General features: G+C 41.2%; 1 protein-coding gene and 1 long non-coding RNA gene across 2 annotated transcripts; one reads left to right on the forward strand and one right to left on the reverse strand.

Moving 5' to 3' along the window:
* Positions 1–2,040: 2,040 nt before the first annotated feature.
* Positions 2,041–5,545, reverse strand: LOC120436576 (ribonuclease inhibitor-like). Its single transcript, XM_039607576.1, has 4 exons — positions 5,502–5,545; positions 2,957–3,133; positions 2,552–2,725; positions 2,041–2,176 (listed from the first exon to the last, which is right to left on the reverse strand). Exons 2-4 carry the CDS (start codon positions 3,127–3,129, stop codon positions 2,167–2,169), a joined length of 357 nt encoding a protein of 118 aa, XP_039463510.1. The 5' UTR covers positions 3,130–3,133; positions 5,502–5,545; the 3' UTR covers positions 2,041–2,166.
* Positions 5,546–24,688: 19,143 nt separating this feature from the next.
* Positions 24,689–27,136, forward strand: LOC120436580. The gene is made up of 2 exons (XR_005610562.1): positions 24,689–24,825; positions 26,239–27,136. It is a non-coding gene; the product is annotated as an uncharacterized LOC120436580 (long non-coding RNA).
* Positions 27,137–27,825: the final 689 nt, after the last annotated feature.

The raw sequence follows: 27,825 nt of genomic DNA on the forward strand, positions 1-27,825 counted from the left end.
AGTAGAAGCTTCTTGTTAACCGGAAGAAAACCTGATTTATCCTGACGTTATTGGAACCTTTCAAACATTTTTCTTCTTAACCTTTATAAATCCAATCTTCCTTCATCAAACCTTGACATTTCTTTGACCTTTAAACTTCAGACTTCAATGAAACCTCAGTGTCATAAGAAGCTGTTTTTGTCACTGTCCTGGGCCTGTGGCCCAGTGTTTTGATTTTATATTATTTTTTAGTGGTCTGTTTTCCTTTTCGTCCTTGGCTTATGACTGCTAGTGTTTTGTGTTCCGTTCTGTATTTCTTAGCTTGTGTATTCCTTTGCCCCTGATGTCACTCTGGCCCCTGTACTGTGTTCTGTTCCCTGTCAGAGTTATGTGTTCAGTCTGTGGATTTCCTGTTTTATTTTGAAGGTTCATATCTTATGTGTTTCAAGTTTCGCTTCCTCTGTCTCGTTAAGTCTTTTTTTTTTCTCGTTAAGTCTAATTTCTCCCGGCTGTGTTCACACCTGTTCCTCGTTCCCTCATGTTCCTGCCTGTGTATTTATTGTGTGTGTCCTGCAGTGTTCAGCGTCGCATTGTACCCTCAGATTTTGCCTTTGTGTTCCAGTTTGTGTTTTCCCTGGTTTGGTTTCTGCTTTGTTTTCTGCCAGCAATAACGCTGTGGTTTTTGAGTTGCATTCAGTCTCCCGGCATTTAGATCCTCACCTCTGCCTGCCTGCACACAGAGCCCTGACAGTTTTACAGAGAAATGATTCCCCTGAAGACAAAATAGGAACAACATCCTACATAAACTTCATAAAGTTTCATTAACAGACAGAACAAAGTGTTTCAAACTTCCCACCCAAAACAACATCCACCCCACCTAGGGTGTAGGCTCCACACTTTGGGAACCTCTGCTCTAAACAATGCCTTAGACTCCAATTTAACATGAAACATGTTTATAAATGGCTGAAACCAAAAATTTCATCAATCCCCGATTTAGAGACAACAGAACATTTGGTTTGATTTCACAAGATAAGAATGACGACTGAGTTGGAAGATTGTTTTATGTTTAGTCAAATCTTTCATACATAAAGTCGGATTACAAAATCATCCCTTAAGTTTGTTGTTTTATTCAAGGAATTGAAATTATAGAAAAAATGACTTCAAGAAAACAAACCAGAAAAACTCTCTGATACTTGAAATCATCTGATTTGGATTCCTGAGATCAAATTATCTCCCCTTGTTTGTTTTTTTTAATGGCTTTAATTTATTGTTACATCCTGTTTGTTTGCTTCCATCTGTATACACGTCCATATTCATGATTATGTTTCTATTCTTACATTGCTGTGTAATCACTGTTCCCTCTGCTAATTGATTTGACCTTTTGTATCTTACAGTGATGTTTGTCATATTTGTATCTGCGCCTAAAAGATAAGAATAAATAAGTTTTCCATGCTAAAACACAGATCCAGCTCCTGCAGTTCTCCCTCTGAACCACTAGATGTCTCTGTTATGTAAATGAAGACGTGCAGCACAGAAACCACAACAGCGCTCAGATCCCACGTGTCCTGTTATTATGTATAAAAGCATGAAACAGGTGAGACAGGTGGGATCAATATTAATGTTGTGGAAATATATGAAAAAGCAACAGAAGAGTGAAAACATTTTGTGTTTCTAGAAAGATCTTTCAGCTCATAGCTGCTCACAGACTGTATTTACAAGTGACAAACTGCAGTATCTCACTCTACAGTACATCTACAGTATATATCAAATATATTCAGCCATGTTTGAAACCCTTTCCAGGTGAGTTTGATCCAGGAGGGTCTGAAGCCAGAGTGAGACAGAGACTGTGCAGAGACTGTAGAAGGACAGAGCAGAAGCAGAGCAGTCCAGATACACTGATGATCCTCTGTCAGATCCAGAGGGACACACAGGGATGATGCTGGACTCTACATTGTGTCTGACAGTGGAGCTGTTCTCAGAGCAGTTCACTCTGCAGTACTGACAGTCATCTGCACTTCATTCCTCTGTCAGTCACTGCTGGATGAAGCTCTGCTCTCCACTCCACCTCCCAGTAACATGGCCCAGTCAGAGCGTCTCTACACACAAGCTGCTGCTGCTTCAACCTCTCTGGATCATCAGGACACAGCTCCTCCTCTCTCAGCACACACACCGTCCTGTTTAACATCATCAGGTCCACCTGCAGAGAGAAGAAGGAAGAGCAGAGGAGATAAACGAGTGTTTCCAGAGACTCTTCATCAGCTGTCAGTCAGTGATGCGGCACATCCAGTATAAAGAGCAGCAGGGACTTCAGTGCTGGGACTGTACTAGGACTCATTGTTGCTTCACTTTTTCTAATCTTTGGATTTTTATTGAAGTTGATGAAAATGTTTTTCCCTCCTAGTTTGAGTTTGGACTTTCATTCATTAGAAGAACCTTGGTGTGTCCACTCTGAGCTCTGTAGAAACCCCAACATCAAGCCCAACAATCCAGATGGACGGTTCCAGCTGTTAACTGGAGGAATTCCATCCAAACATCTGACAGCACCACCCACTCACTCCATCACTCTACTTACGCCAGCCACTCCAGTCTGTAGTCCGGACTCTGCTGAAGATCAAACAGCTGCTTCACATTTGGATACTTCAGCTTGTTTGATTTCAGGTCCAGCGCTCTCAGATGGGAGGGGTTGGACTTCAGCGCTGCTGCCAGATAATCACAGCTGACCTTTGACAAACCACAGCCGTCCAAACTGTATAAAGAATGAAAGATGTAAGTTTATTAGACTAAGTGTGAGCTTGAAATCATTCAGTGTTTCATCATGTAAAATAAAATAAAAATAAACCAGAGAAGAAGAAAACAGACTTTACCATGAAGATCCTCAGTGTGGATCAGTATAATATCAGCCTGATGTCTGCAGTTTAGTGTCAGCACAACTTTCACATCCTATTCATCTCAGCACAACTAAAACATGATGACTGACCTCAGAGTTTCAAGTCCACATCCTGGACTCTCCAGAAAACCACACAGATGCTTCACTCCTGAATCCTGCAGCTTCTCGTTGAAGTTCAGCTCCAGCGCTCTCAGATGGGAGGGGTTGGACTTCAGCGCTGCTGCCAGATAATCACAGCTGATCTTTGACAAACCACAGTCCATCAATCTGTATGAAGAATGAAAGATGTAAGTTTATTAGACAAAGTGTGAGCTTGAAATCATTCAGTGTTTCATCATCTGTTCAGAGCTGAAGAAGGTTCAGAATATAGAAGTTTAGAAAATGGAAACTCCAAACAGCTGAAGCCAACAGGAAGCAGCTTCAAACAGGAAACTGTGCAGAGTTTCAGACTATATGTCCTGATGCAGCCAGTTGGATTTTGGATATTTTAATCTCTGTTCTGTGACTAAGTCCTTGAATCATTTCTTCCAGTTGGTCCAACAAGACAGACTAAGTATTGGAGATGTGTTGTGGCTCCATTAGGGGAGCTTCTAAATGTGATGTGATGGCCCCTCTGGGTCTGTCAGATCCCAGGACTGAAGAGAGCTCAAACTGGGCACACAGTTGTTCCAGTCTGGACCAAAGACTCTATACTGGAACTGAGGGACTGCTTTGACTGCTCCCACTGGGACTTTTTAAAGGCTCATGTTCTCACTTAGATCATCGATTTCTACTTACATTACTTTCGGGGGAAAATGGGGATTACTTTGAAAACAAGAAGTATTTTCTCCAATAAGCAGCCCTGGATTAGTAAATCACTCCAACGTGTTCCCAGGCAGAAGAAGCTGTCTTGTTATGAGGGAGAGAAGAAAAAGATTGAGGCACAGAAACTTGTTGAAAGAGAGATAAAGCAGCTAAAATCAGGTGTAAACGTAAAGCAGAGGATGAGCTGAATAAAGGACACTCAAGGCTGGCTTGGAAAGGAATGAAGTCCATGGTTGGGATGCAGAACAAGGAGCAAAGATGAATGTGATGCTGAATCAGCAGAAGACTTGGACTCATTTGATTCCAGCTTTGATATCATTGATTTCAATGAAGAGCTTTGTGATTGTAGCAAAGGGTTGGTAGCTCTGAGAGTCCCACTGATGAGGTGTTTGTGTGGAAATCTCTTAGTGGGACCAAAGAGAGAAAAAGCCCTGGTCCTGATTCTGTGGGAGGGAAATGATTGAAGTGTGCTGTGAGGAACTGACTGGGAGATTTTCACACATTTTCCAGTCCTCCTTGGAACAACAGGAAGTTCCCAGCATATAGAAACAAAGGTTAAGTGTCTAATGGCACTCAGTGATGATGGTGCTGTGGCCCCACCACCTCCACCTCTTTGTAAAGGAACTAACTGTAATCTGAAGCTTCAAATGGAACCAAGACTTCCTCCACTAGGTGGCAGTGTCTGATGAGAAAGTGTTAGTGGAGCTGGCCTGGAGTCAGAAACAGGAAGATGCAGGATTTGGGCTGAAATGGGGAAAAGTGGTTAGCACTAGTGCCTTAAAGCAAGAAGGTTGTAGGTTGAAGCTTGTTGGCCTTTCTGTGGAGGTTGGATGTTCTCCCACAGTCCAATGAAATGCTGCTTGGGTTCATTGGTGCTTCTAAATTGGCTGTAGGTGTGGATGTGAGAGAGTGCTTCTCTGTCTCTCTCTGTTGGCCCTGTGATGGACTGCTCACCTGTGCAGGTGGACCACGCCTCTTGCCCTATGACAGCTAGGGCACAGGCTGCAGCCCTGTGAGCCTAAGCTGAATAAACAGTTAGCAAAAATGATTCATAGATGGCCTGAAATTCCCCAGTTAGCAGTTTGGTAGATAGCTATGACATGCTAATCCCATCCAGCAGCTGTATTCTACCTGTAAGCTGATCCCTGCTGAGCCAAAGCACTTTTTCATATACAAATTACGACCTTTAATAGAAACCTATTGGTCAGCATCTTATTAGCCTGCTGTTAGCTTCATTCCACAGAAAACTGAGAGAAACTAACAGAGTTGATAAAGAATAAAGAGAAATGTGCTGATTTAAAGCCTTTGAAGTGCTTCAGATGATCTCTGTCCACTTCTGTCCACTCATTCATTCATGTAAGCTTCTAATGCAGCTTTGATCTTCACAGTCTGCTTTATGAAACTCATTCTAACCCTGAATGTCAGAGTGTTCCTCCTTCTCTTTCCCATCATTCATGCTGGCAGTGGAGGAGATTTGGATGTTGGACTGTGTTTTGGATGATGTGTGTATGTTTGTGTTGGACTGCTGTCTGTAAAGCAAACGCACATTTTGCTTTGGATTTAATATCACACAGACTTTAAGGTGGAATAAAGAGTTGGAGAGTTTCACAGTGAACTATCCAGTGGAGGACTTTTCTTCTTCTTTGAAGGTTTGAAATGTGAACATTGTTCTGCTACAGTCAATGGACTAAACCAGAGAAGAAGAAAACAGACTTTACCATGAAGATCCTCAGTGTGGATCAGTATAATATCAGCCTGATGTCTGCAGTTTAGTGTCAGCACAACTTTCACATCCTATTCATCTCAGCACAACTAAAACATGCTGACTGACCTCAGAGTTTCAAGTTTACATCCTGGATTCTCCAGGAAACCACACAGATGCTTCACTCCTGGATCCTGCAGCTTGTTGTAGCTCAGGTCCAGCGCTCTCAGATGGGAGGGGTTGGACTTCAGCGCTGCTGCCAGATAATCGCAGCTGATCTTTGACAAACCACAGTCACTCAATCTGTATAAAGAATGAAAGATGTAAGTTTATTAGACAAAGTGTGAGCTTGAAATCATTCAGTGTTTCATCATCTGTTCAGAGCTGAAGAAGGTTCAGAATGTAGAAGTTTAGAAAATGGAAACTCCAAACAGCTGAAGCCAACAGGAAGAAGCTGCAAACAGGAAACTGTGAGGAGTTTCAGACTATATGCCCCGATGCAGCCAGTTGGATTTTGGAGATTTTAATCTCTGTTCTGTGACTAAGTCCTTGAATCATTTCTTCCAGTTGGTCCACCAAGACAGGCTAAGTATTGGACATGTGTTGTGGCTCCATTAGGGGAGCTTCTAAATGTGATGTGATGGCCCCTCTGGGTCTCTCAGATCACAGGACTGAAGAGAGCTCAAACTGGGCACACAGTTGTTCCAGTCTGGACCAAAGACTCTATACTGGAACTGAGGGACTGCTTTGACTGCTCCCACTGGGACTTTTTAAAGGCTCATGTTCTCACTTAGATCATCGATTTCTACTTACATTACTTTCGGGGGGAAATGGGGATTACTTTGAAAACAAGAAGTATTTTCTCCAATAAGCAGCCCTGGATTAGTAAATCACTCCAACATGTTCTCAGGTAGAATATGCTGTCTTGTTATGAGGGAGAGAAGAAAAAGATTGAGGCACAGAAACTTGTTGAAAGAGAGATAAAGCAGCTAAAATCAGGTGTAAACGTAAAGCAGAGGATGAGCTGAATAAAGGACACTCAAGGCTGGCTTGGAAAGGAATGAAGTCCATGGTTGGGATGCAGAACAAGGAGCAAAGATGAATGTGATGCTGAATCAGCTATGAGGGGCCGTACAAGCCAAAATTCATTCTTTCACTCTCACACACATACATTCTTCTTTCACATACATATATTTTCACTCTCACACACATATATTTTCATTCTCACATACATACATTCTTCTTTCACACACATATATTTTCACTCTCACACACATATATTTTCACTCTCACACACATATATTTTCACTCTCACACACATATATTTTCATTCTCACATACATACATTCTTCTTTCACACACATATATTTTCACTCTCACATACATATATTTTCACTCTCACATACATATATTTTCACTCTCACATACATATATTTTCACTCTCACACACATATATTTTCACTCTCACACACATATATTTTCACTCTCACATACATACATTTTCATTTATGCATTCCTACATTTTGCTCTCATTTACATGCATTCAATATGCATTTAATCTCACAAATAATATATGTATGTAAGCAGAGAATGCATACATGTCAGAAGAAAATATATGTATGCAAGAGAAGAATGTATGTGAATGAAAGAGTATAGTGGAAACGGAAGGAGTTTAATGGAAACGGAAGGCTGGGTGTCTGTACCGCTGTGATTGGCTGAGAAGCACGCGGGTCACTTTCAAGTGTCTGACAGTATGGAGGGGAGAAGAAACTCGAGTTCTTCAGCAAGCTATCGGGGTGTTAAGAAATATTTTATCATCTCCTGAAACGGTCACATCGTTGTCCTCGTCACTTGATCGAGATGGGACGGGCTCAACTTTTTTTTTTTGCGCTCAGAATAGTGGCACAAAAATAACGCCATAGTTACCCACCAGCTGACCGGGTGATCACTCGGGTTAAACATAATATATAAAGCTCAACTGACAAAAATCACCGACTACACCACCAGGTATTATAGGAAAACCATAAAGCCTTTGAACTAAAACAACGCTGTTGTGACAGTGATGTACACTGTCTTGTTGGTATATATGCATGATTTGTATCACCTTCATGTTTCCAAACCGATACCATGAGCAGCAGTTTTACAGCTCTGGCTCCAGCAAACATCAGCTGATACTAGAAATTAATTTTAAATAAATTCTAACAGCTTATCAAGCTTGAACGTGCTGCTGTTGTTTAGCGCGACATCCGCTGGTTTCCTCTTTCTGGCGCAAAGTGGGAGATAAACAAACAAGAAAGACGATCAGCTGATCATTGATCGGTTTCATGATTGAAGTAGCAACAGGAGAGGGAGGGAGGGGGAGAGAATGAGGGGAGAAGAGGCAGCTGTGCAAGGTAAAGACAGAATAACTCCAGCTTTGTCTTTTTCATTCTAGCTGAAGTACGGGACTAATCGCGTTGTTTTCCTCTCAATACGGATGTATTGTAATTGGTCCAGCCCAGAGTTGATCATGACCAATTGGCTAATCCACCACCTTTCATTGTTTATACCATTACAAAAACAAACAAACATAAGAATGAAAAATCACCATCTGTTATATTGTGGTTTTGTGTGCCACAATATAACAGCGTACACAAAGAGTTGAGCGCGCACGGGCAGAAATGTTGAGAGCGTGAGCGCAAATACAAAAACTGAGCGAGAGGGGCTGCTATTGTGTGTGTGTATGGATAATAGCAAACACTGAAATACATTTTTTGCACGCGGCAATGAATTTTGTTCACTCAAATTCAGCTTTTCTTCGCTCAAAATAAATTTCTCCTCAAAATGCAACACTTGCACCTGCAAACTTTTTTTTACGTGCGCTCAATTTTTTTTTTACGTGCGCTCAGAATAGTGGGACAAAAATAACGCCATAGGTAACAGGCATCTCTGAAAATGTTAGAGTACTTATGGAAATATGTGATGTCTTGATGAATCAAGCAGATATTTGAAGTTTACACAGCACCATTCTCGCATGAAAATATCTTAAAAGTTTATTTTGTGACCTATGGCGTTATTTTTGTGCCACAAAACCAGCCAATCACAGACTTGGATGCAAAAATATCTGATTGGCTGTTCTGGTCTCCAATCGGCTCGAAATGACGAAATGCAATATCCCAGAATCCATTTCGTCCAAAACTCAAACGAGGCAGTGGCAGAGAAGCACAGAGTGGCGGAGTTTGAAATATTACTCTTTCTGGGTTACTGTGGCGTTATTTTTGTGCCACTATTCTGAGCGCATGCGTAAAAAAAAAAGTTGAGCCCGTCCCATCTCGATCAAGTGACGAGGACAACGATGTGACCGTTTCAGGAGATGATAAAATATTTCTTAACACCCGATAGCTTGCTGAAGAACTCGAGTTTCTTCTCCCCTCCATGCTGTCAGACACTTGAAAGTGACCCGCGTGCTTCTCAGCCAATCACAGCGGTACAGACACCCAGCCTTCCGTTTCCATTAAACTCCTTCCGTTTCCACTATACTCTTTCATTCACATACATTCTTCTCTTGCATACATATATTTTCTTCTGACATGTATGCATTCTCTGCTTACATACATATATTATTTGTGAGATTAAATGCATATTGAATGCATGTAAATGAGAGCAAAATGTAGGAATGCATAAATGAAAATGTATGTATGTGAGAGTGAAAATATATGTATGTGAGAGTGAAAATATATATATATTAGAGTGAAAATATATGTGTGTGAAAGAAGAATGTATGTGTGTGAGAGTGAAAGAATGAATTTTGGCTTGTACGGCCCCTCATAATCAGCAGAAGACTTTGACTTATTTGATTCCAGCTTTGATATCATTGATTTCAATGAAGAGCTTTGTGATTGTAGCAAAGGGCTGGTAGCTCTGAGAGTCCCACTGATGAGGTGTTTGTGTGGAAATCTCTTAGTGGGACCAAAGAGAGAAAAAGCCCTGGTCCTGATTCTGTGGGAGGGAAATGATTGGAGTGTGCTGTGAGGAACTGACTGGGAGATTTTCACACATTTTCCAGTCCTCCTTGGAACGACAGGAAGTTCCCAGCATATAGAAACAAAGGTTAAGTGTCTAATGGCACTCAGTGATGATGGTGCTGTGGCCCCACCACCTCCACCTCTTTGTAAAGGAACTAACTGTAATCTGAAGCTTCAAATGGAACTAAGACTTCCTCCACTAGGTGGCAGTGTCTGATGAGAAAGTGTTAGTGGAGCTGGCCTGGAGTCAGAAACAGGAAGATGCAGGATTTGGGCTGAAATGGGGAAAAGTGGTTAGCACTAGTGCCCTAAAGCAAGAAGGTTGTAGGTTGAAGCTTGTTGGCCTTTCTGTGGAGGTTGGATGTTCTCCCACAGTCCAATGAAATGCTGCTTGGGTTCATTGGTGCTTCTAAATTGGCTGTAGGTGTGGATGTGAGAGAGTGCTTCTCTGTCTCTCTCTGTTGGCCCTGTGATGGACTGCTCACCTGTGCAGGTGGACCACGCCTCTTGCCCTATGACAGCTAGGGCACAGGCTGCAGCCCTGTGAGCCTAAGCTGAATAAACAGTTAGCAAAAATGATGATGGCCTGAAATTCCCCAGTTAGCAGTTTGGTAGATAGCTATGACATGCTAATCCCATCCAGCAGCTGTATTCTACCTGTAAGCTGATCCCTGCTGAGCCAAAGCACTTTTTCATATACAAATTACAACCTTTAATAGAAACCTATTGGTCAGCATCTTATTAGCCTGCTGTTAGCTTCATTCCACAGAAAACTGAGAGAAACTAACAGAGTTGATAAAGAATAAAGAGAAATGTGCTGATTTAAAGCCTTTGAAGTGCTTCAGATGATCTCTGTCCACTTCTGTCCACTCATTCATTCATGTAAGCTTCTAATGCAGCTTTGATCTTCACAGTCTGCTTTATGAAACTCATTCTAACCCTGTATGTCAGAGTGTTCCTCCTTCTCTTTCCCATCATTCATGCTGGCAGTGGAGGAGATTTGGATGTTGGACTGTGTTTTGGATGATGTGTGTATGTTTGTGTTGGACTGCTGTCTGTAAAGCAAACGCACATTTTGCTTTGGATTTCAGTATCACACAGACTTTAAGGTGGAATGAAGAGTTGCAGAGTTTCACAGTGAACTATCCAGTGGAGGATTTTTCTTCTTCCTTCAAGGTTTGAAATGTGAACATTGTTCTGCTACAGTCAATGGACTAAACCAGAGAAGAAGAAAACAGACTTTACCATGAAGATCCTCAGTGTGGATCAGTATAATATCAGCCTGATGTCTGCAGTTTAGTGTCAGCACAACTTTCACATCCTATTCATCTCAGCACAACTAAAACATGCTGACTGACCTCAGAGTTTCAAGTTTACATCCTGGATTCTCCAGGAAACCACACAGATGCTTCACTCCTGAACCCTGCAGCTTGTTTTTGTTGTTAGTGGGCGACCAGGCGAAGTCACTACTCAGGTCCAGCTCTCTCAGATGGGAGGGGTTGGACTTCAGCGCTGCTGCCAGATAATCACAGCTGATCTCTGACAAACCACAGTCACTCAATCTGTATAAAGAATGAAAGATGTAAGTTTATTAGACAAAGTGTGAGATTGAAATCATTCAGTGTTTCATCATCTGTTCAGAGCTGAAGAAGGTTCAGAATGTAGAAGTTTAGAAAATGGAAACTCCAAACAGCTGAAGCCAACAGGAAGCAGCTTCAAACAAACACAACGAGAGAAAAAACTCTGAATGTTTCACATTAAAGTCGCACATTTATCATAAAAACAGGACAAAGACTTGAAAAAAGTCGTGTTTTTCCTTGTTTTGATTTTTCGAACCATGAAACTGTTTAACAACACAGTTTGTTTCAAAGTCAAACATGAGTCTGTCCATCGTACGGTCTGACTTATCAATGACAGCACACAGACGTCTGAGCTCCATATTATTGGCTGTTAAGCTTAACTTAGGGATCCTTTACCAACATTCACAGATAAACTTACAGACTTGCTTTAAGTCTCTGGGACAGCTTGCTCAGAGAGGCCGCTTTGGCAGCACGTAGCAAAGCTCCAGATGCTTTCAGTGTGAAGTAACTCCACACTACCAACATCTGGCACACCACAGCTGCTCTATCATGTGACGCGTACTGCTCCCACGTGCTGAGGTCACTACCCGCTTACATCATGTCACAAGTTTGTGAGGCGCTTTGGTGATAGTTAATGGATCAAGTTACATTTTTTTTCCTCCCTGATATCCGATCCAGTAATTTAGGTCAGGATCGACCAAATAAAGTATATCGGATCGGTCCATCTCTAAATCAAACCTCTGTAACTTTGCTTCACTTCAGCAGCATCAGCTCATGTTCACATGTTGATTCATGGTTTGCTTCAGTTTTTGATCGACTGCAGAATATTTTGAAGGTTATCTGCTATAAAAAAGCCAGAAGAGGAAAATCTGCTTCATGTGTTTCTGTTTGATCCTCAGTGACTTTGACACAAAGGCCTCTGCTGTGATGATCACACCTCTGATCAAGTCTCAGTGTCACAACTGATAAATGATCAGAGTTAGAATATTTCTGACTGTCTGTTGTGTGCCGTGACCTTTGACCCCAGGCTGCTGGAGACTTGGGCTGGGTGAATGACCTAAATAAATATTTTAATAGGTTTGATCAACCACCCATCCCTCCCCCAGCATTGTCCCCCTGCTGCAATCTCCCTCATCTTCACACCTCCCAGCTCCCAGACATCACACCCACCCCCGGCTTCTGTGGACCTCAACATACACACCGCTCCCCCGAAATCCCCTCTCTCCATCTCAGCACTTCAAGTGAGGAATGAGCTTAGCAAGATCAAGGTGCGGAAGGCTGCAGGTCCAGATGGCATCAGCTCCAGGCTCCTGAGATGCTGCGCAGATGAACTGTGTGGCATCCTAGGTTATCTGTTCAACCTGAGCCTGTCACTGGAGCAAGTTCCACAGCTGTGGAAGACATCTTGTGTGGTACCGGTACCAAAGACCTCCCATCCCACGAACCTCAGCAGCTACAGGTAGCCCTGACATCTCATCTGATGAAGACCCTCGAGAGTTTGGTTCTAAACCATCTGCGCCCCCTGGTGAGGTCTTCATTGGATCCACTGCAGTTTGCTTACCAGCCTGGCATCGGGGTGGAGGACGCCATCATCTACCTCCTGCACCGAGCTCTGACTCACCTGGAGAAGCCTGGAAGCACTGTGAGGATCATGTTCTTTGATTTCTCCATTGCTTTTAACACCATCCAGCCACGACTTCTGAGGGACAAGCTGGAGCTATCGGGAGTGGACCACCACTTGTCCCAGTGGATACTGGACTACCTCACAGAACGTCCACAGTATGTGAGGTCACAGGGCTGTGTCTCTGATATGCTGGTCTGCAGTACGGGGGCCCCACAGGGAACTGTGCTGGCACCGTTCCTCTTCACCCTCTACACTGCAGACTTCTCCATCAACTCCCCACGCTGCCACCTGCAGAAGTTCTCTGACGACTCTGCCATAGTCAGCCTCATCACAGGTGAGGATGACTCAGAGTACAGACAGTGGACTCTGGACTTTGTAGACTGGTGTCAGCAGAACCACCTGCTGATCAACGCCGGGAAAACCAAGGAGTTGGTGATGGACTTCCAGAGACGCAGACCCACCACACTGACACCGGTGAACATCCAGGGAGTGGACAGTGAGATAGTGGACTCTTATAGGTACCTGAGTGTTCACCTGAATAATAAACTGGACTGGAGCCACAACACTGATGCTCTTTACAGGAAGGGTCAGAGCAGACTCTACCTGCTGAGGCGGCTGAGGTCATTTGGAGTCCAGGGAGCGCTTTTAAAGACCTTCTATGACTCTGTGGTGGCATCTGTCATTTTTTACAGTGTGGTATGTTGGAGCAGCGGTTTATCGGCAGCTGAGAGGAAGAGGTTGGATAAACTCGTCAGGAAGACCAGCTCTGTTCTGAGATGCACCCTGGACCCAGTGCAGGTGGTGGGAGACAGAAGGACTCTGGCCAAAATAACATCTCTGATGGACAGAGTCTCCCACCCCATGCATGTAAATGTTGCTGAACTGCAGAGCTGCTTCACTGACAGACTGCTGCATTCTAGATGCATGAAGGAGCGTTTCCGCAGGTCCTTCCTCCATGCAGCTGTCAGACTGTACAATCAGAACTGCTCCTAACAATCATAGATGTTTACATCAGCACTGTAACTGCAATAATTTAAATCAATTCAATTCAATTTTATTTATATAGCGCCAAATCACAACAAAAGTCGCCTCAAGGCGCTTTATATTTTACAGCAGATACAGAGAAAAGCCAAACAATCATATGATCCCCTATGAGCAAGCACTTTGGCGACAGTGGGAAGGAAAAACTCCCTTTAAACAGGAAGAAACCTCCGGCAGAACCAGGCTCAGAGAGGGGCGGGGCCATCTGCTGTGAGTGGTTGGGGTGAGAGAAGAAAGACAGAATAAAGACATGCTGTGGAAGAGAGACAGAGGTTAATAACAGGTATGATTCAATGCAGAGAGGTTTATTAACACATAGTGAGTGAGAAAGGTGACTGGAAAGGAAAAACTCAATGCATCATGGGAATCCCCGGCAGCCTACGTCTATTGCAGCATAACTAAGGGAGGATTCAGGGTCACCTGTTCCAGCCCTAACTATATGCTTTACCAAAAAGGAAAGTTTTAAGCTTAATCTTGAAAGTAGAGATAGTGTCTGTCTCCTGAATCCAAACTGGAAGCTGGTTCCACAGAAGAGGGGCCTGAAAACTGAAGGCTCTCCCTCCCATTCTACTTTTAAATACTTTAGGAACAACAAGCAGGCCTGCAGAGCGAGAGCGAAGTGCTCTAATAGGGTGATATGGTAATACAAGGTCATTAAGATAAGATGGGGCCTGATTATTTAAGACCTTGTATGTGAGGAGCAGGATTTTGAATTCTGGATTTAACAGGAAGCCAATGAAGGGAAGCCATTACAGGAGAAATCTGCTCTCTCTTTCTAGTCCCTGTCAGGACTCTTGCTGCAGCATTTTGAATTAACTGAAGGCTTTTCAGGGAGTTTTTAGGACATCCTGATAATAATGAATTACAGTAGTCCAGCCTGGAAGTAATAAATGCATAAACTAGTTTTTCAGCATCACTCTGAGACAGGATATTTCTAACTTTAGAGATGTTGCACAAATGGAAGAAATCAGTCTTACATATTTGTTTAATATGTGCGTTGAAGGACATGTCCTGGTCAAAAATGACTCCAAGGTTCCTCACAGTGTTACTGGAGGCCAAGGTAATGCCATCCAGAGTAAGAATCTGGTTAGATACCATATTTCTAAGATTTTCAGGGCCGAGTACAATAACCTCAGTTTGATCTGAATTAAGAAGCAGGAAGTTAGTAAGTAAGTAAAATTTATTTATATAGCAGTTTTCACAGATAAAAAAAAAAAATCACAAAGTGCTTTACAACAGAAGAAATGAAAATATAAATCAATGTAAAACAATAAAAGCAACATAAGAGGAACTTAATAAAATGCTTTTTTAAATAAAAATGTCTTCAGCTGTTTTTTTTTAGAAGAATCAATGGAGTCTGTGCAGCGTAGAGATAGTGGAAGAGAATTCCACAACCGTGGTGCCACTGCCTGAACGGCCCGATCACCACGGGTTTTAAAATGAGTGCGCTGTACCACCAGCAGTCTCTGATCTAATGACCTTAAAGCTCAAGAAGATGAATGTGGTTTCAGAAGGTCAGATAAATATTGGGGAGCTTGACCATGAAGGGCCCTGAAGGTTAGAACTAAAATTTTAAAATGAAACCTAAAACTTACAGGCAACCAGTGAAGGGAGGCTAAAACTGGAGTAATATGCGATCTTCTCTTGGTGCCTGTTAAGAGTCGTGCTGCAGCATTCTGCACAGTCTGAAGATGATTTAAGGCTGATTTGTTAAAACAAGTAAAAAGGCCGTTACAGTAGTCTAAACAAGAGGAAATAAAACCATGAATAATCATCTCAAGTTCAGGTTTTGACACCATTAGTCTGAGTTTAGAAATATTCCGTAAATGATAAAAACAGTTTTGGACCAGCTGCTTAGAATGCTGCTCGAGTGACATCGAGCTGTCAAACATGGCACCGAGGTTTCTGAGGCTCGATTTAACAGAAGGGTCTAAGAAGCTGATATGCTGCCTAATTTCTGAGACTATACGGTCTGGAGCAATAATTAGAGTTTCTGTTTTATCAGAGTTTAGTTGGAGAAAATTGTCATTCAACCACTGGTTGATTTCTGTCAGGCAATTACTTAAATTAGACAATTTATAAAACTCAGAAATCCTGAAGGAACAGTACAGTTGAATGTCATCAGCACAGAAATGAGAGGAGATATTTTTAATTTAATAATTTGGCCTAGGGGAAATATATAAAGTAGAATTGGACCCAGGACAGATCCCTGAGGTACCCCACACGGTAAAACTGTTAAGTCTGACATCACATGATTCATGCAAACAGTAAAAGATCTCTCAGACAAATATGACATAAACCATTTTAAAACAACACCAGTAATCCCAAACAAGTTCTTGAGTCTGTTTATATTGAAACTGTGGTCTACAGTATCAAAAGCAGAGCTGAGATCTAAAAGGACGAGCACTGCTGTCATCAAGATATCACTAGATACTGTAAGTAAGGCCGTTTCAGTGGAATGCAATTTACGAAAACCAGACTGGAAAGTTTCCATAACAGCATTTTTATCCAGGAAATAGTTAAGTTGTTCTACTACTACTTTTTCTAAAATATTCGCTATAAAAGGCAATTTGGATATTGGCCTACAACTGTTAGGAAGAGATGGATCCAGCTGAGGTTTCTTTAATATTGGCTCAACAATAGCTTGTTTAAAAAACATTTGTTAAATGTCATTGCTAGCATATAGCTGTATTACAGCATGGTAAGTAGCGAGAACGCTAAGTTTTTGTTACCTTTGAAAAGAAAAATGTGAAGACGTAATATTAGCATATGCTAATGTTATTCACTCAAGCAAACATCTCAGGTACTGACTTGCTGCTTTCTAATATCTGTGTTTATTTCTGGATATACCTACATGGTTATTAGACATCCCACATAAAGGGTAACAAAGGCAGTAACTATAAATGACCATAACTTTACTGTAAATTACATTGCGATGGGCTCAATTCATATAGTTCTATCACGTGCACACGCATGTTAGCAACCGTAACCATGGCCCGCTGTAGGTATATGAATGCTGCACAAGGTTCCAGTCGTCCCTTTACACTTGCTCTTGGACTTGTCTTGACCTGCTCCAAGCTCAGCTTGTGGATAGATAACGTTTGGAGAATATTTCTACAGAAAGCGGATTTTACTAGAAAGCGACAACAACTACTGCATCTTTGGATCTTTTGTACTCATGTTTCATCATAACAGCAAAGCTTGAAGATGGCTCGTCGTGGACCCCGACTCGTCGACAGTCACCTGGTACAAAATTTCAAAATTTCTTCAATTATTTTAAGAGTCACTAGATGACTATAATAATTTAACAAGTTCCAGTGTGAATATCAAGTTTTAATGTGATCAAAATAAGTGTATTCCAAGACTTTTCCCGGTAAATTGCTTGTATGCTTTAAATTTTCCAGGAGAGGTGTAGAATTTATTACCGACTGGTGTATGAATGTGAAAAAAGGTGTTACTTTGATTTAAAGCCTTCAAATTTGACACTTTTTTCAAATGAAATGGTTAAAATTAGCTTAACATTTGTAAAAAGCCCCCCGACCCCAAATATACATATATATGTGTATATCGGTTTCTATGGTAACAGCAACGTTAGAACATATGTAAACATACCAGATCCCCTGTAGGTCCTAACATCATTTTCTTCTCTGGATCAAAGGCTTCACTTAAATAAACTATAACTTTTTCCCAGCTACATAATGCGATTAGTTAGTTATAAATCAGGGGTCGGCAACCCTAGGCAGGGTTAACTGATAGCACGCACGACCATAGCTGGACTGGCCATCGGGCATAAGGGCATTTGCTCGGTGGCCCGATTATTATTATTATTATTATTTTGGTGGTGGACTGACCAGAAGCTGATCAGTGTGTAAAAATAACTCAGTTGTTTGGTGGTGGCTATGGCGGAGCTTCCACAGATTCAGTAAAATTAACAAGTGGTGGAGGCCAGCAGGTGGATGAGGGAATGGGAGGCAGGAGTTGGAGAGACCCGAGGCAGCCGCCGGTCGGAGCATCAGGTGAACTGAACTTCAGGAAAGAAGTTAATGACCTGCAGTTTATCTGGGTCAGATATAAACCAAGTTTAGGTGGAGTTTATTTTCGTTGTGCTGACTTTTTACAGTCAGTTACAATAACTCGTACTGCGTACTAGCTAGCATGACGGGATTTATATACTGCTGGGCGGGTGCTATGATTTTATTGATAGTAAACTTTATTTTATTCATAAGGTTAGTTAGTAGAGTTGCCAACCGTCCGGTACAAACGGAATCGTCCTGCATTCAGAGAAATTATTACCCGTTTCGTGTTGAGCTGAGAAGGAACACAGTTTGTCCCGTACTTCAGCCAGGATGGAAAAAGACACAAAGCTGGAGTTATTGTGTCTTTGCTGCACAGCTGCATCTTCTTCTCCTCTCATTCTCTCCCCTCTCTCTCCTGTTGCTACTTCAATCGTGAAACTGATCAATGATCAGCTGATCAGCTTTTCTCTCGTTTGTTTATCGCTCACTTTGCGCCAGAAAGAGGAAACTGCCGGATGTCGCACTAAACAACAGCAGCACGTTTAAGCTTGGTCAGCTGTTGTTAGAATGTATTTAATATTAATTTCTAGTATCAGCTGATGTTTGCTGGAGCCACAGCTGTAAAAACTGCTGGTCATGATATCGGTTTGTATATCTGGTGAGAGGGAAACATGAAGATGAAACCAGGAGATGTCCTTACTAAATCATCAGAGCTGAACAGGTGATGGAGAAACAGGTTTACCTTTTAGGTGACATGAATGAGTTGAAGGGAAGTTATGAACTGTTTCTGAGAGACAAATAACACCAGGATCCTTTTCTACGTAGCTGACAGCTGGTAACTGTGCAGGTCTAGCAAAGTTTTGCCAGGGGCCAGGTAGGGCATTAACAGGAAAGGGGGCACAAAGAAATACTTTCTTATTCTCATTTAAAATGTCTGGCTGTTATTAAATAATTATCTAAAGCTTACAACCAAAGTTTTCATCTGACGTAAAATGAATAGAAATCATACATTTACCAACAAGACAGTGTACATCACTGTCACAACAGCGTTTATTTTCATTCAAAGGCTTTATGGCTTTAATATCTGGGGGGCCGGTCTTTAGTCCAAATGCATCCATAGACTCGAGACACAATGCATTTTTGGGACTTTCAGGTGTATGGACCAATGTTTTATTTTCTGATCAAACCAGAAATCTTTAATGAGCAGCTAGATTTGTCTCGCATTAACTGGCTGAGTTAATGCCAGTTAATGCGACATCGAAGCAGCTGGAATCTACATGGAGCTTGCATTTTCACCTGCTGGACATCACTACCTGACAAGTTTAACTGTCTTCAGAACATTGCAGAGGCCTTATTGACAGTATTTGGCTCTACATATCTGTGTGAGCAGATTTTCTCTCACATGAGTGTCCTCAGGTAGCTGTCTGAATGTTGGACACTCGGAGACCCCCCCCACCTCCCTTTCTGGCACTGAGGTCTGCTTATTGTAAATGTCTTGTAATTGTTTTTACACCTTTTAATGTTAAAGTTGACCTTTGACCTTTTCAGTGTTGGAAATACACTTTCTTGCACTGAGGTCTGCTTATTGTCAATATCTTGTACTTGTTTTTACACCTTTTAATGTTAAAGTTGACCTTTGACCTTTTCAGTGTTAGAATTACACTTTCTTGCACTGAGGTCTGCTTATTGTAAATATCCTGTACTTGTTTTTACACCTTTAAACTTGACCTTTAACCTTTTCAGTGTTGGAAAGACACTGGTCGTGTCCAAATTCATGGGCTGCATCCTCCTGAGGACCCGGCCTTCGCGGTCTATGTGGGCCGGGTCCTCAGAAGGTCGGGTAGGCCGGAAGTAAACAGCCGTGGAATTGGACGGTCTAGCCTTCTGATTAACGTCACCGCTGTCTCGGTGGAGTTTAATAAACTCGGCCGTCTGCTCCCTGCTATCTAAAATATAACAGGACACTGGCGTAAATTCTCGACCATCTCACACTTCTGTTTAATCAGTTTTCTGTTTGACGTTTATTCAGCTGTGTGAAAACCACCCGGGGGATTAATAAAGTTTTATTTTATCTAATCTAATCTAATAATTTTAATCTCAGCCAAACCGATTTACTCACGAACAAATAAAACACTGAAGAAAGCCAAACAATAGCATTTTTAGGTTGTCTAAGTGACTTATATATTACGTTTAACCTGAGTAGCGAAAGTCCGCGGTGATCTGAAAATTATGTGCGGGGTTTGTGCCGTTCTCGGCGGCTTCAGTGACCCTCGAGCTCTCGGCTAGCTATCAAGCTGGTGGGTAACAGGCGTCTCCAAAACGTCCGAACCACTTTTGCAAATATGCAATATCTTGATAAACCGAGCAGATATTTGAAGTTTACACACCCACATTCTCGCCTGAAAATATGTTAAAAGTTTATTTTGTGACCGAGAAAAGAGTAATAAGAGTAATTTTAAAACTTAGTAGCGGCCGCCATTGCCGAAACTGGAGTTTGGCTGGGCGCTCTCTGAATTCTGGGATGGTGGGCCACGAAGGACACACCCGACCCATCCTTCAAATTCGGGGAAAAGGAGGGCGCATTTGTCGGCTGCATTCGGAGGAGTCTCACAATTTGGACAGCCTTCAGCGTCGTCGCTGTGGCGTGTCGGTCTACAAATGCGGCCTCAGGAGCATGCAGCCCATGAATTTGGACACGACGACTTTCTTGCGCTGAGGTCTGCTTATTGTAAATATCCTGTACTTGTTTTTACACCTTTAAAGTTGACCTTTAACCTTTTCAGTGTTGGAAAGACACTTTCTTGCACTGAGGTCTGCTTATTGTTAATATCTTGTACTTGTCTGACCACCTTTTAATGTTAAAGTTGACCTTTGACCTTTTCAGTGTTAGAAATACACTTTCTTGCACTGAGGTCTGCTTATTGTAAATATCTTGTACTTGTTTTTGCACCTTTTAATTTTAAAGTTCACCTTTGACCTTTTCAGTGTTGGAAAGACACTTTCTGGCACTGAGGTCTGCTTATTGTAAATATCCTGTACTTGTTTTTACACCTTTAAAGTTGACCTTTGACCTTTTCAGTGTTGGAAAGACACTTTCTTGCACTGAGGTCTGCTTATTGTAAATATCCTGTACTTGTTTTTACACCTTTAAACTTGACCTTTAACCTTTTCAGTGTTGGAAAGACACTTTCTTGCACTGAGGTCTGCTTATTGTCAGTATCTTGTACTTGTTTGAACACCTTTTAATGTTAAAGTTGACCTTTAACCTTTTCAGTGTTGGAAAGACACTTTCTTGCACTGAGGTCTGCTTATTGTAAATATCTTGTACTTGTTTTTACACCTTTTAATGTTAAAGTTGACCTTTGACCTTTTCAGTGTTGGAAAGACACTTTCTTGCACTGAAGTCTGCTTATTCAGGGCTCGCAAAATCGCTAGCCCGACGTCCCGGGGCTAGCGATTTTTCCAGTCGGGCTACCAAAATCCATCTCAGCCCTGCCCGTCGGGCTATCATAGGAAGAAAAAATCTGTCAATGATTTTGCATTTTCTTTCGCAAATGTAGCTGAGTAATTATGTTATTGGCATCGATGAGCCACTGTCATTATGTGACATATTGAAATCGCGTTTGAATTTGTGCTTGTTTTTTGCTTTCACTTTCACTTTGCGATCGTGCGAACTGTGTGTAGAGAGCGGCAGCACTGATGGGTGAGTGACGATTAATTGCGCACCAATTCCTCTGACGTCGTCTTATCACTCATTAGCTTACTATTCAAACGTGACAAGTGAAATCTCCCACAGCAAGCTTAAACACGTGAGAGGTTGATTGCGCAGAGAATCGCTGACCGTTATGTAAGTACCTGTGTAAAAGCAGCAGGATTTACGCTGGAATTTTAGTTCTGCTGAGCCAAATAAGACAGGTCAGGGTGAAGAAGGGACAGCCAAATAAAAGCCTACCACAAAACGGAAAAGTTATGACAAATCAGACTATGAGGCAAAAAGAAAGCTCAGCTTTTTGGTTTCATGGACAAAAGAATTTATGTGGCTGGAATATGACGAGCTAAATAACATAATGTTCTGCCGGGTGTGTCGTGAGTTTCATTTCATTTGAGTCGACAAGCGCCTTTGTAACTGGGACCAGTAATTTGAAGAAAGACCCCATCAGAACCCATGAGAAATGCAAGAAATGCATTATTGCCCAGTCTGCAATATCTTTCCCAGAACAAACAGCAATTGCAAAAAATAAACCAAGCAGAAACAGAAGTCCTGAAAAATCTTTCAAAAGCGTACTATGTTGCAAAGAGTGAACCACCATTGGCCAAATTTAGCAGTTTTTGCAAACTTCAAAAAGCAAATGGCCTCGATCTTGGTTCCCCTTACCTCTTACCCTTGACTTCAGTGGAAATTTCAGATTCAGGATCTGACACAGACTGATTCATGTTCTACACAGTTCTTGCAAGTTCATAGAAATTTCTGTTCAATTAGAAACAAGTATTTGAGTTGATGATTGTAATTTTTATACAGTTGTTGTGATTTGTATTTTAACAATTTTCTGATAAATTTGTTTCCGTTACAATATTATACTTTAATGTATAATGTATGATATTATAATATTATATTATTCCTTTACAATATTATACTTTAATCTATAATATTGTAAAGGAAACAGAACATTAAAAAATTGCTCTCTTTTTTATTCGGGCTACTTAAATTTATTTTGGGCTAAAACTGAAGAGTGCCTGCCCGAAGGGCTACCAGAGATTTTGAAATTTTGCGAGCCCTGTTATTGTAAATATCTTGTACTTGTTTTTACACCTTTTAATGTTAAAGTTGACCTTTGACCTTTTCAGTGTTGGAAAGACACTTTCTTGCACTGAGGTCTGCTTATTGTCAATATCCTGTACTTGTTTTTACACCTTTTAATGTTAAAGTTGACCTTTGACCTTTTCAGTGTTGGAAAGACACTTTCTTGCACTGAGGTCTGCTTATTGTAAATATCTTGTACTTGTTTGACCACCTTTTAATGTTAAAGTTGACCTTTGACCTTTTCAGTGTTGGAAATACACTTTCTTGCACTGAGGTCTGCTTATTGTCAATATCCTGTACTTGTTTTTACACCTTTTAATGTTAAAGTTGACCTTTGACCTTTTCAGTGTTGGAAAGACACTTTCTGGCACTGAGGTCTGCTTATTGTAAATATCTTGTACTTGTTTGACCACCTTTTAATGTTAAAGTTGACCTTTGACCTTTTCAGTGTTGGAAAGACACTTTCTTGCACTGAGGTCTGCTTATTGTAAATATCCTGTACTTGTTTTTACACCTTTAAAGTTGACCTTTGACCTTTTCAGTGTTGGAAAGACACTTTCTTGCACTGAGGTCTGCTCATTGTAAATATCTTGTACTTGTTTTTACACCTTTAAAGTTGACCTTTGACCTTTTCAGTGTTGGAAATACACTTTCTTGCACTGAGGTCTGCTTATTGTAAATATCCTGTACTTGTTTTTACACCTTTTAATGTTAAAGTTGACCTTTGACCTTTTCAGTGTTGGAAAGACACTTTCTTGCACTGAGGTCTGCTCATTGTAAATATCTTGTACTTGTTTTTACACCTTTTAATGTTAAAGTTGACCTTTGACCTTTTCAGTGTTGGAAAGACACTTTCTTGCACTGAGGTCTGCTTATTGTAAATATCCTGTACTTGTTTTTACACCTTTAAAGTTGACCTTTGACCTTTTCAGTGTTGGAAAGACACTTTCTGGCACTGAGGTCTGCTTATTGTAAATATCTGTACTTGTTTTTACACCTTTAAAGTTGACCTTTAACCTTTTCAGTGTTGGAAAGAGACTTTCTTGCGCTGAGGTCTGCTTATTGTAAATATCCTGTACTTGTTTTTACACCCTTAAACTTGACCTTTAACCTTTTCAGTGTTGGAAAGACACTTTCTTGCACTGAGGTCTGCTTATTGTAAATATCCTGTACTTGTTTGACCACCTTTTAATGTTAAAGTTGACCTTTGACCCTTTCAGTGTTAGAAATACACTTTCTGGCACTGAGGTCTGCTTATTGTAAATATCCTGTACTTGTTTTTACACCTTTTAATGTTAAAGTTGACCTTTGACCCTTTCAGTGTTAGAAATACACTTTCTGGCACTGAGGTCTGCTTATTGTAAATATCCTGTACTTGTTTTTACACCTTTTATTGTTAAAGTTGGCCTTTGTGCTTTTCAGTGTTGGAAATTAGAGATGGACCGATCCGATATTACGTATCGGTATCGGTCCGATACTGACCTGAATTACTGGATCGGATATCGGCGAAAAATAAAAAATGTAATCCGATCCATTAAATATCAAAAAAGCATCTCACAAAACTTGCAACACGGCGTAACTCGGCTCATAACCGTAGCACGTTGCAGCAGTATGCGTCATGTGATACAGCGCCTGTGTGTATTTGTAGCCTCGCTACCAAACCAGCATTTCATCTCCGAGGAAGTTATCCCAGAGAGAAGTAAAGCAAGTGTTTAAGTTCATCTCTGAATGTTTGTAAAGCATTCCAGCGTTAAGTTTAACAACCGATATATAGCGCGACTGCCTCTTCTCTCTCCCTCTGCTGCTGCTACTTCAATCGTGAAACTGCTTAATGATCAGCTGATCGGCTTTTCTGTCGAGAGTCCGTCTCTCTTCTTTGTTTTTGGCCCACTTCGCGCCAGAAAGAGGAAACCAGCGGCTGAACAACAGAAGCACGTTTAAGCTTGATAAGCTGTTGTTAGAATTTATTTAATATTACTTTCTACACCAGGATCCTTTTCTACGTAGCTGACGGCTGGTAACTGTGCAGGGGCGGATCTAGCAAAGTTTAGCCAGGGGGCCGATAGGGGCATGAACAATGAAAAGGGGCACAAAGACATACTTTTTCTTTCTTATTCTCATTTAAAATATGTAGCTTTTAATAAATAATTATCTGAATCTTACACCCAAAGTTTTAATCTGGGTGCACTGGACCTATAAAGACAGGTGGTTGGGGTTTTGTGCTGGACCACACACGCTGGACCTGACGCATGAAAGAGGCAATAGATGATCTGCTGCAAAAGTACCATGGGAAGAAGGACATCCTGAAGCTTGTGGATCAAGATTATGCAGACATGGTCCATCGTTCTGCTGCAGATCCCAACAGCCTGCTGCATCCCACATCCAAGGTCAGTGTTGGGCAAGTTACTTTGAAATAGTAATTCAATTATAGTTACTAGTTACTTCTTCAAAAAAGTAACTGAGTTACAATATTCTAAAAGTAATTAATTACTTGGAAAAGTAACTATTGCGTTACTTAAAAAAAAAAAAGAAAACGTTTAACCCCTGGGATCCAGGGTATAATTAGCCATCTTTTTACTACTCTTGATTTTCTCTCCACATTTTACCTTTAAAAACTATTTGCTTTGCCTTGTTTGTTATCATTCTTTTAGCACAACCTCACGTGCCTGAATTTACAGTTATGTTCTCATTTTGTCATACTGTATAACCAGAATTTGATCTAAAATCAGACAAAAACATAAAATCAGAGTAGAAAAAGTTATATTTTACTGTAACAACCATAAACATGTTTAATGAATCATATTTCATAACTTCAAATGCAAATATTAATTGTCAATTTTAAAATCCTATCCACAAGTTTTGCAAACAACAAAGTTATTTGCATCCATTTACCTTTTACCCTTATTTTAAATAACCATTTCAAACTATTTACAGAACAATCAGCTGTTCTGCATTCAATAAGATGCCACACAAATTATTTGTGCCACTCCAAAAAAATCATTTCTGTCCACTATAAAGGAGAACATCACAGCCTGATACCTGCAGGTCTGACAGCAGCAGGTGTATCACTCCTGTTTCTACCTGGAGACAGCAGTCGCCTCATTGTTCTGACACACAACACAAAACTATCCACAACACTACACACTAACTACACAAGACAACACATTAACTACACACTCCAAACACGCTAAACGTCACAAATCTCACATCTCAAAACTCGCTCTCTCTCTTTTCCTGCTTTCTCTCTCTTTCTCTCGCCGTCACTCCTAAAACTTTTTTTTGTTTTGTTTTTTTGCTCATAAGCAGAAAGTGCTTGCTAGCGCTAACGTGGCGAAACTATTGAGGAAAAAACGGCACGTATATCTTGTTTATCATGACTCTTGTTGTACGTGGTCTATCAACACAATTTAAAAACTGGCACCATGTTGCTTTGTCTTTAAGTGGTCATGTGATTGACTTACCACGACTACTTTATTCTTCCTCAGTCAAACAGCAGCACTCATGCGATTGTTTTGCCTCCTTAGCTCCAGGTGTTGTGCTAGACAGTGACCATGATTACCGTCCGCGGGAGCGCGCAGCTGCTTAAAGCTGTAGCGTCCAGATTACTTACAGCTGCTTCCTGCAGCTGATATAAGATGCGGTAAGCTGAACGCAGCTTCAACCGTCTGTTTGTTGAAAAATAGTAACGGACCGCGTTTCCTTGTTAGTAACTGTAACGCCGTTGTAACGATAGGAATAGTAATTAGTTAGATTACTCGTTACTGAAAAAAGTAACGCCGTTATTCCCATCACTGTCCAAGGTGCACATATCCCGTTATGTGAAGCACTTGGCTAAGCTTCTCAACACCAATTAATCTTTGAACACAAGCCCAGAAAAACTTCTGGAGACTCAGCAGCTGTGGCACTCATTAACGGAAGGCAGTGAAACAACTAGTGTTCCCGTAGTCACCATAGAGCCTGCCGTCTTTAACCCGCCTCCTCCTGCCCTGTCTGCACCACTGACTCAATAGAGAAGATTGTGGAGGGCATCTTAGAAAAGCAACAGCAGCAGCAGCCTGAGGGAAAAAGAAGGCAGACAAAGACTTGTCTTGCCTGTGGACAGCCCAAGTCTCAATATGAGACACATGGATCCACCGTCCACTATTTTTACCAGAGAGGGCCTGTGCTCTATTTCTATTGTTCCAACAAGGTGCATCAAACTTATGCTGCTGAGGGAATCAGTAACCCGAAAATGCCCTTTGAGGAATTTGCCCAGACAGAATTTTTCCAAAGGGATCTGGATGCTACCAGGAAGAGGTCAGAGGAAAGGATGGAGAAAAAGAGGAAAAGGCCAGAAACCCAAGAAACAGGCCGCCTCTGCAGGTTCTGCCACATGGACCTGAAACAGGGACCAAATAGCCCACATGTTCATACGGGTTTCCCTGGAGTGGCAGGGAAATATATCTACTGCCCTTCAAAAGTGCACTCTCTGTACAGGGACAAGGGCATGGCCAAGGAGATGACCTGGAAGGAGTTTCAGGAGTCTCCTTTCTATGAGGCAGAGAGACAAAGATGGGTGGAAGAAAAAAAGGAAATAGGGGAGAAACAGTTTATATTGTAAATAAGATAGTTTTGTTCTAGTTTCGTAATGTTTATTTTGTTTATATAAATAAAAACTGATTGTAAATATAAAATGTAAATAAATTGTGTTCTGTAAAAGCACAGCTCTCTTCTTTATAACCTCTTAGAGTTCACCTGTATGTTTATATATCTGTGTAAGCTTACCATCAGGTAATCAGTTTTAAAAAGTTGTGAGTGCTGCCCTGAAAGCTTACATATTATTTCTAAATCACTTCATGTAATGATAACAAGCCATCCTTTCTCTAGTGGCGTCTCACAGCTTTTGTCTTTATAATCTTTCTGGTTGATTTATATCATTAGAAACATGACTGATGTCTTTTATCTGTGTGACTGTACAGCCTCTTTCAGACATGACAACCAGACAGTGTCTGAAGTTATCTTTAATACATGCAACACAGCTGGAGATAGTCCAGACACTTTCTCACTTCTGGTGATAATATTTTTGGTTTAGGTATTGTTGCTTGCTGGCTTGAAGCTTATCTACAAAAACAGTTCAATAAGGAAAGATCATGTGGAAAAAACGAACATGATTTATTGAGATACAGAAATAAATGTAACTGTTAGGCACTTAGACTCCAATGACCCATCATAGCAGAAGGAATCTCAGCAGTGGCAGGATTTTGCACAACAACAACAACAACAACAACAATCTTTATTTATAGAGCACATTTAAAAACCAACGGTATACCAAAGTGCTTAACAAAGAGCAAGGAAATAACACAAGTATTATAAGGCCTTAAAGAAGCTGGGAACTGAGCCAGTATGAA

The sequence above is a fragment of the Oreochromis aureus genome, linkage group 3 (assembly GCF_013358895.1).
Source record: "Oreochromis aureus strain Israel breed Guangdong linkage group 3, ZZ_aureus, whole genome shotgun sequence".
In the NCBI taxonomy this organism is placed as follows: domain Eukaryota; kingdom Metazoa; phylum Chordata; class Actinopteri; order Cichliformes; family Cichlidae; genus Oreochromis; species Oreochromis aureus.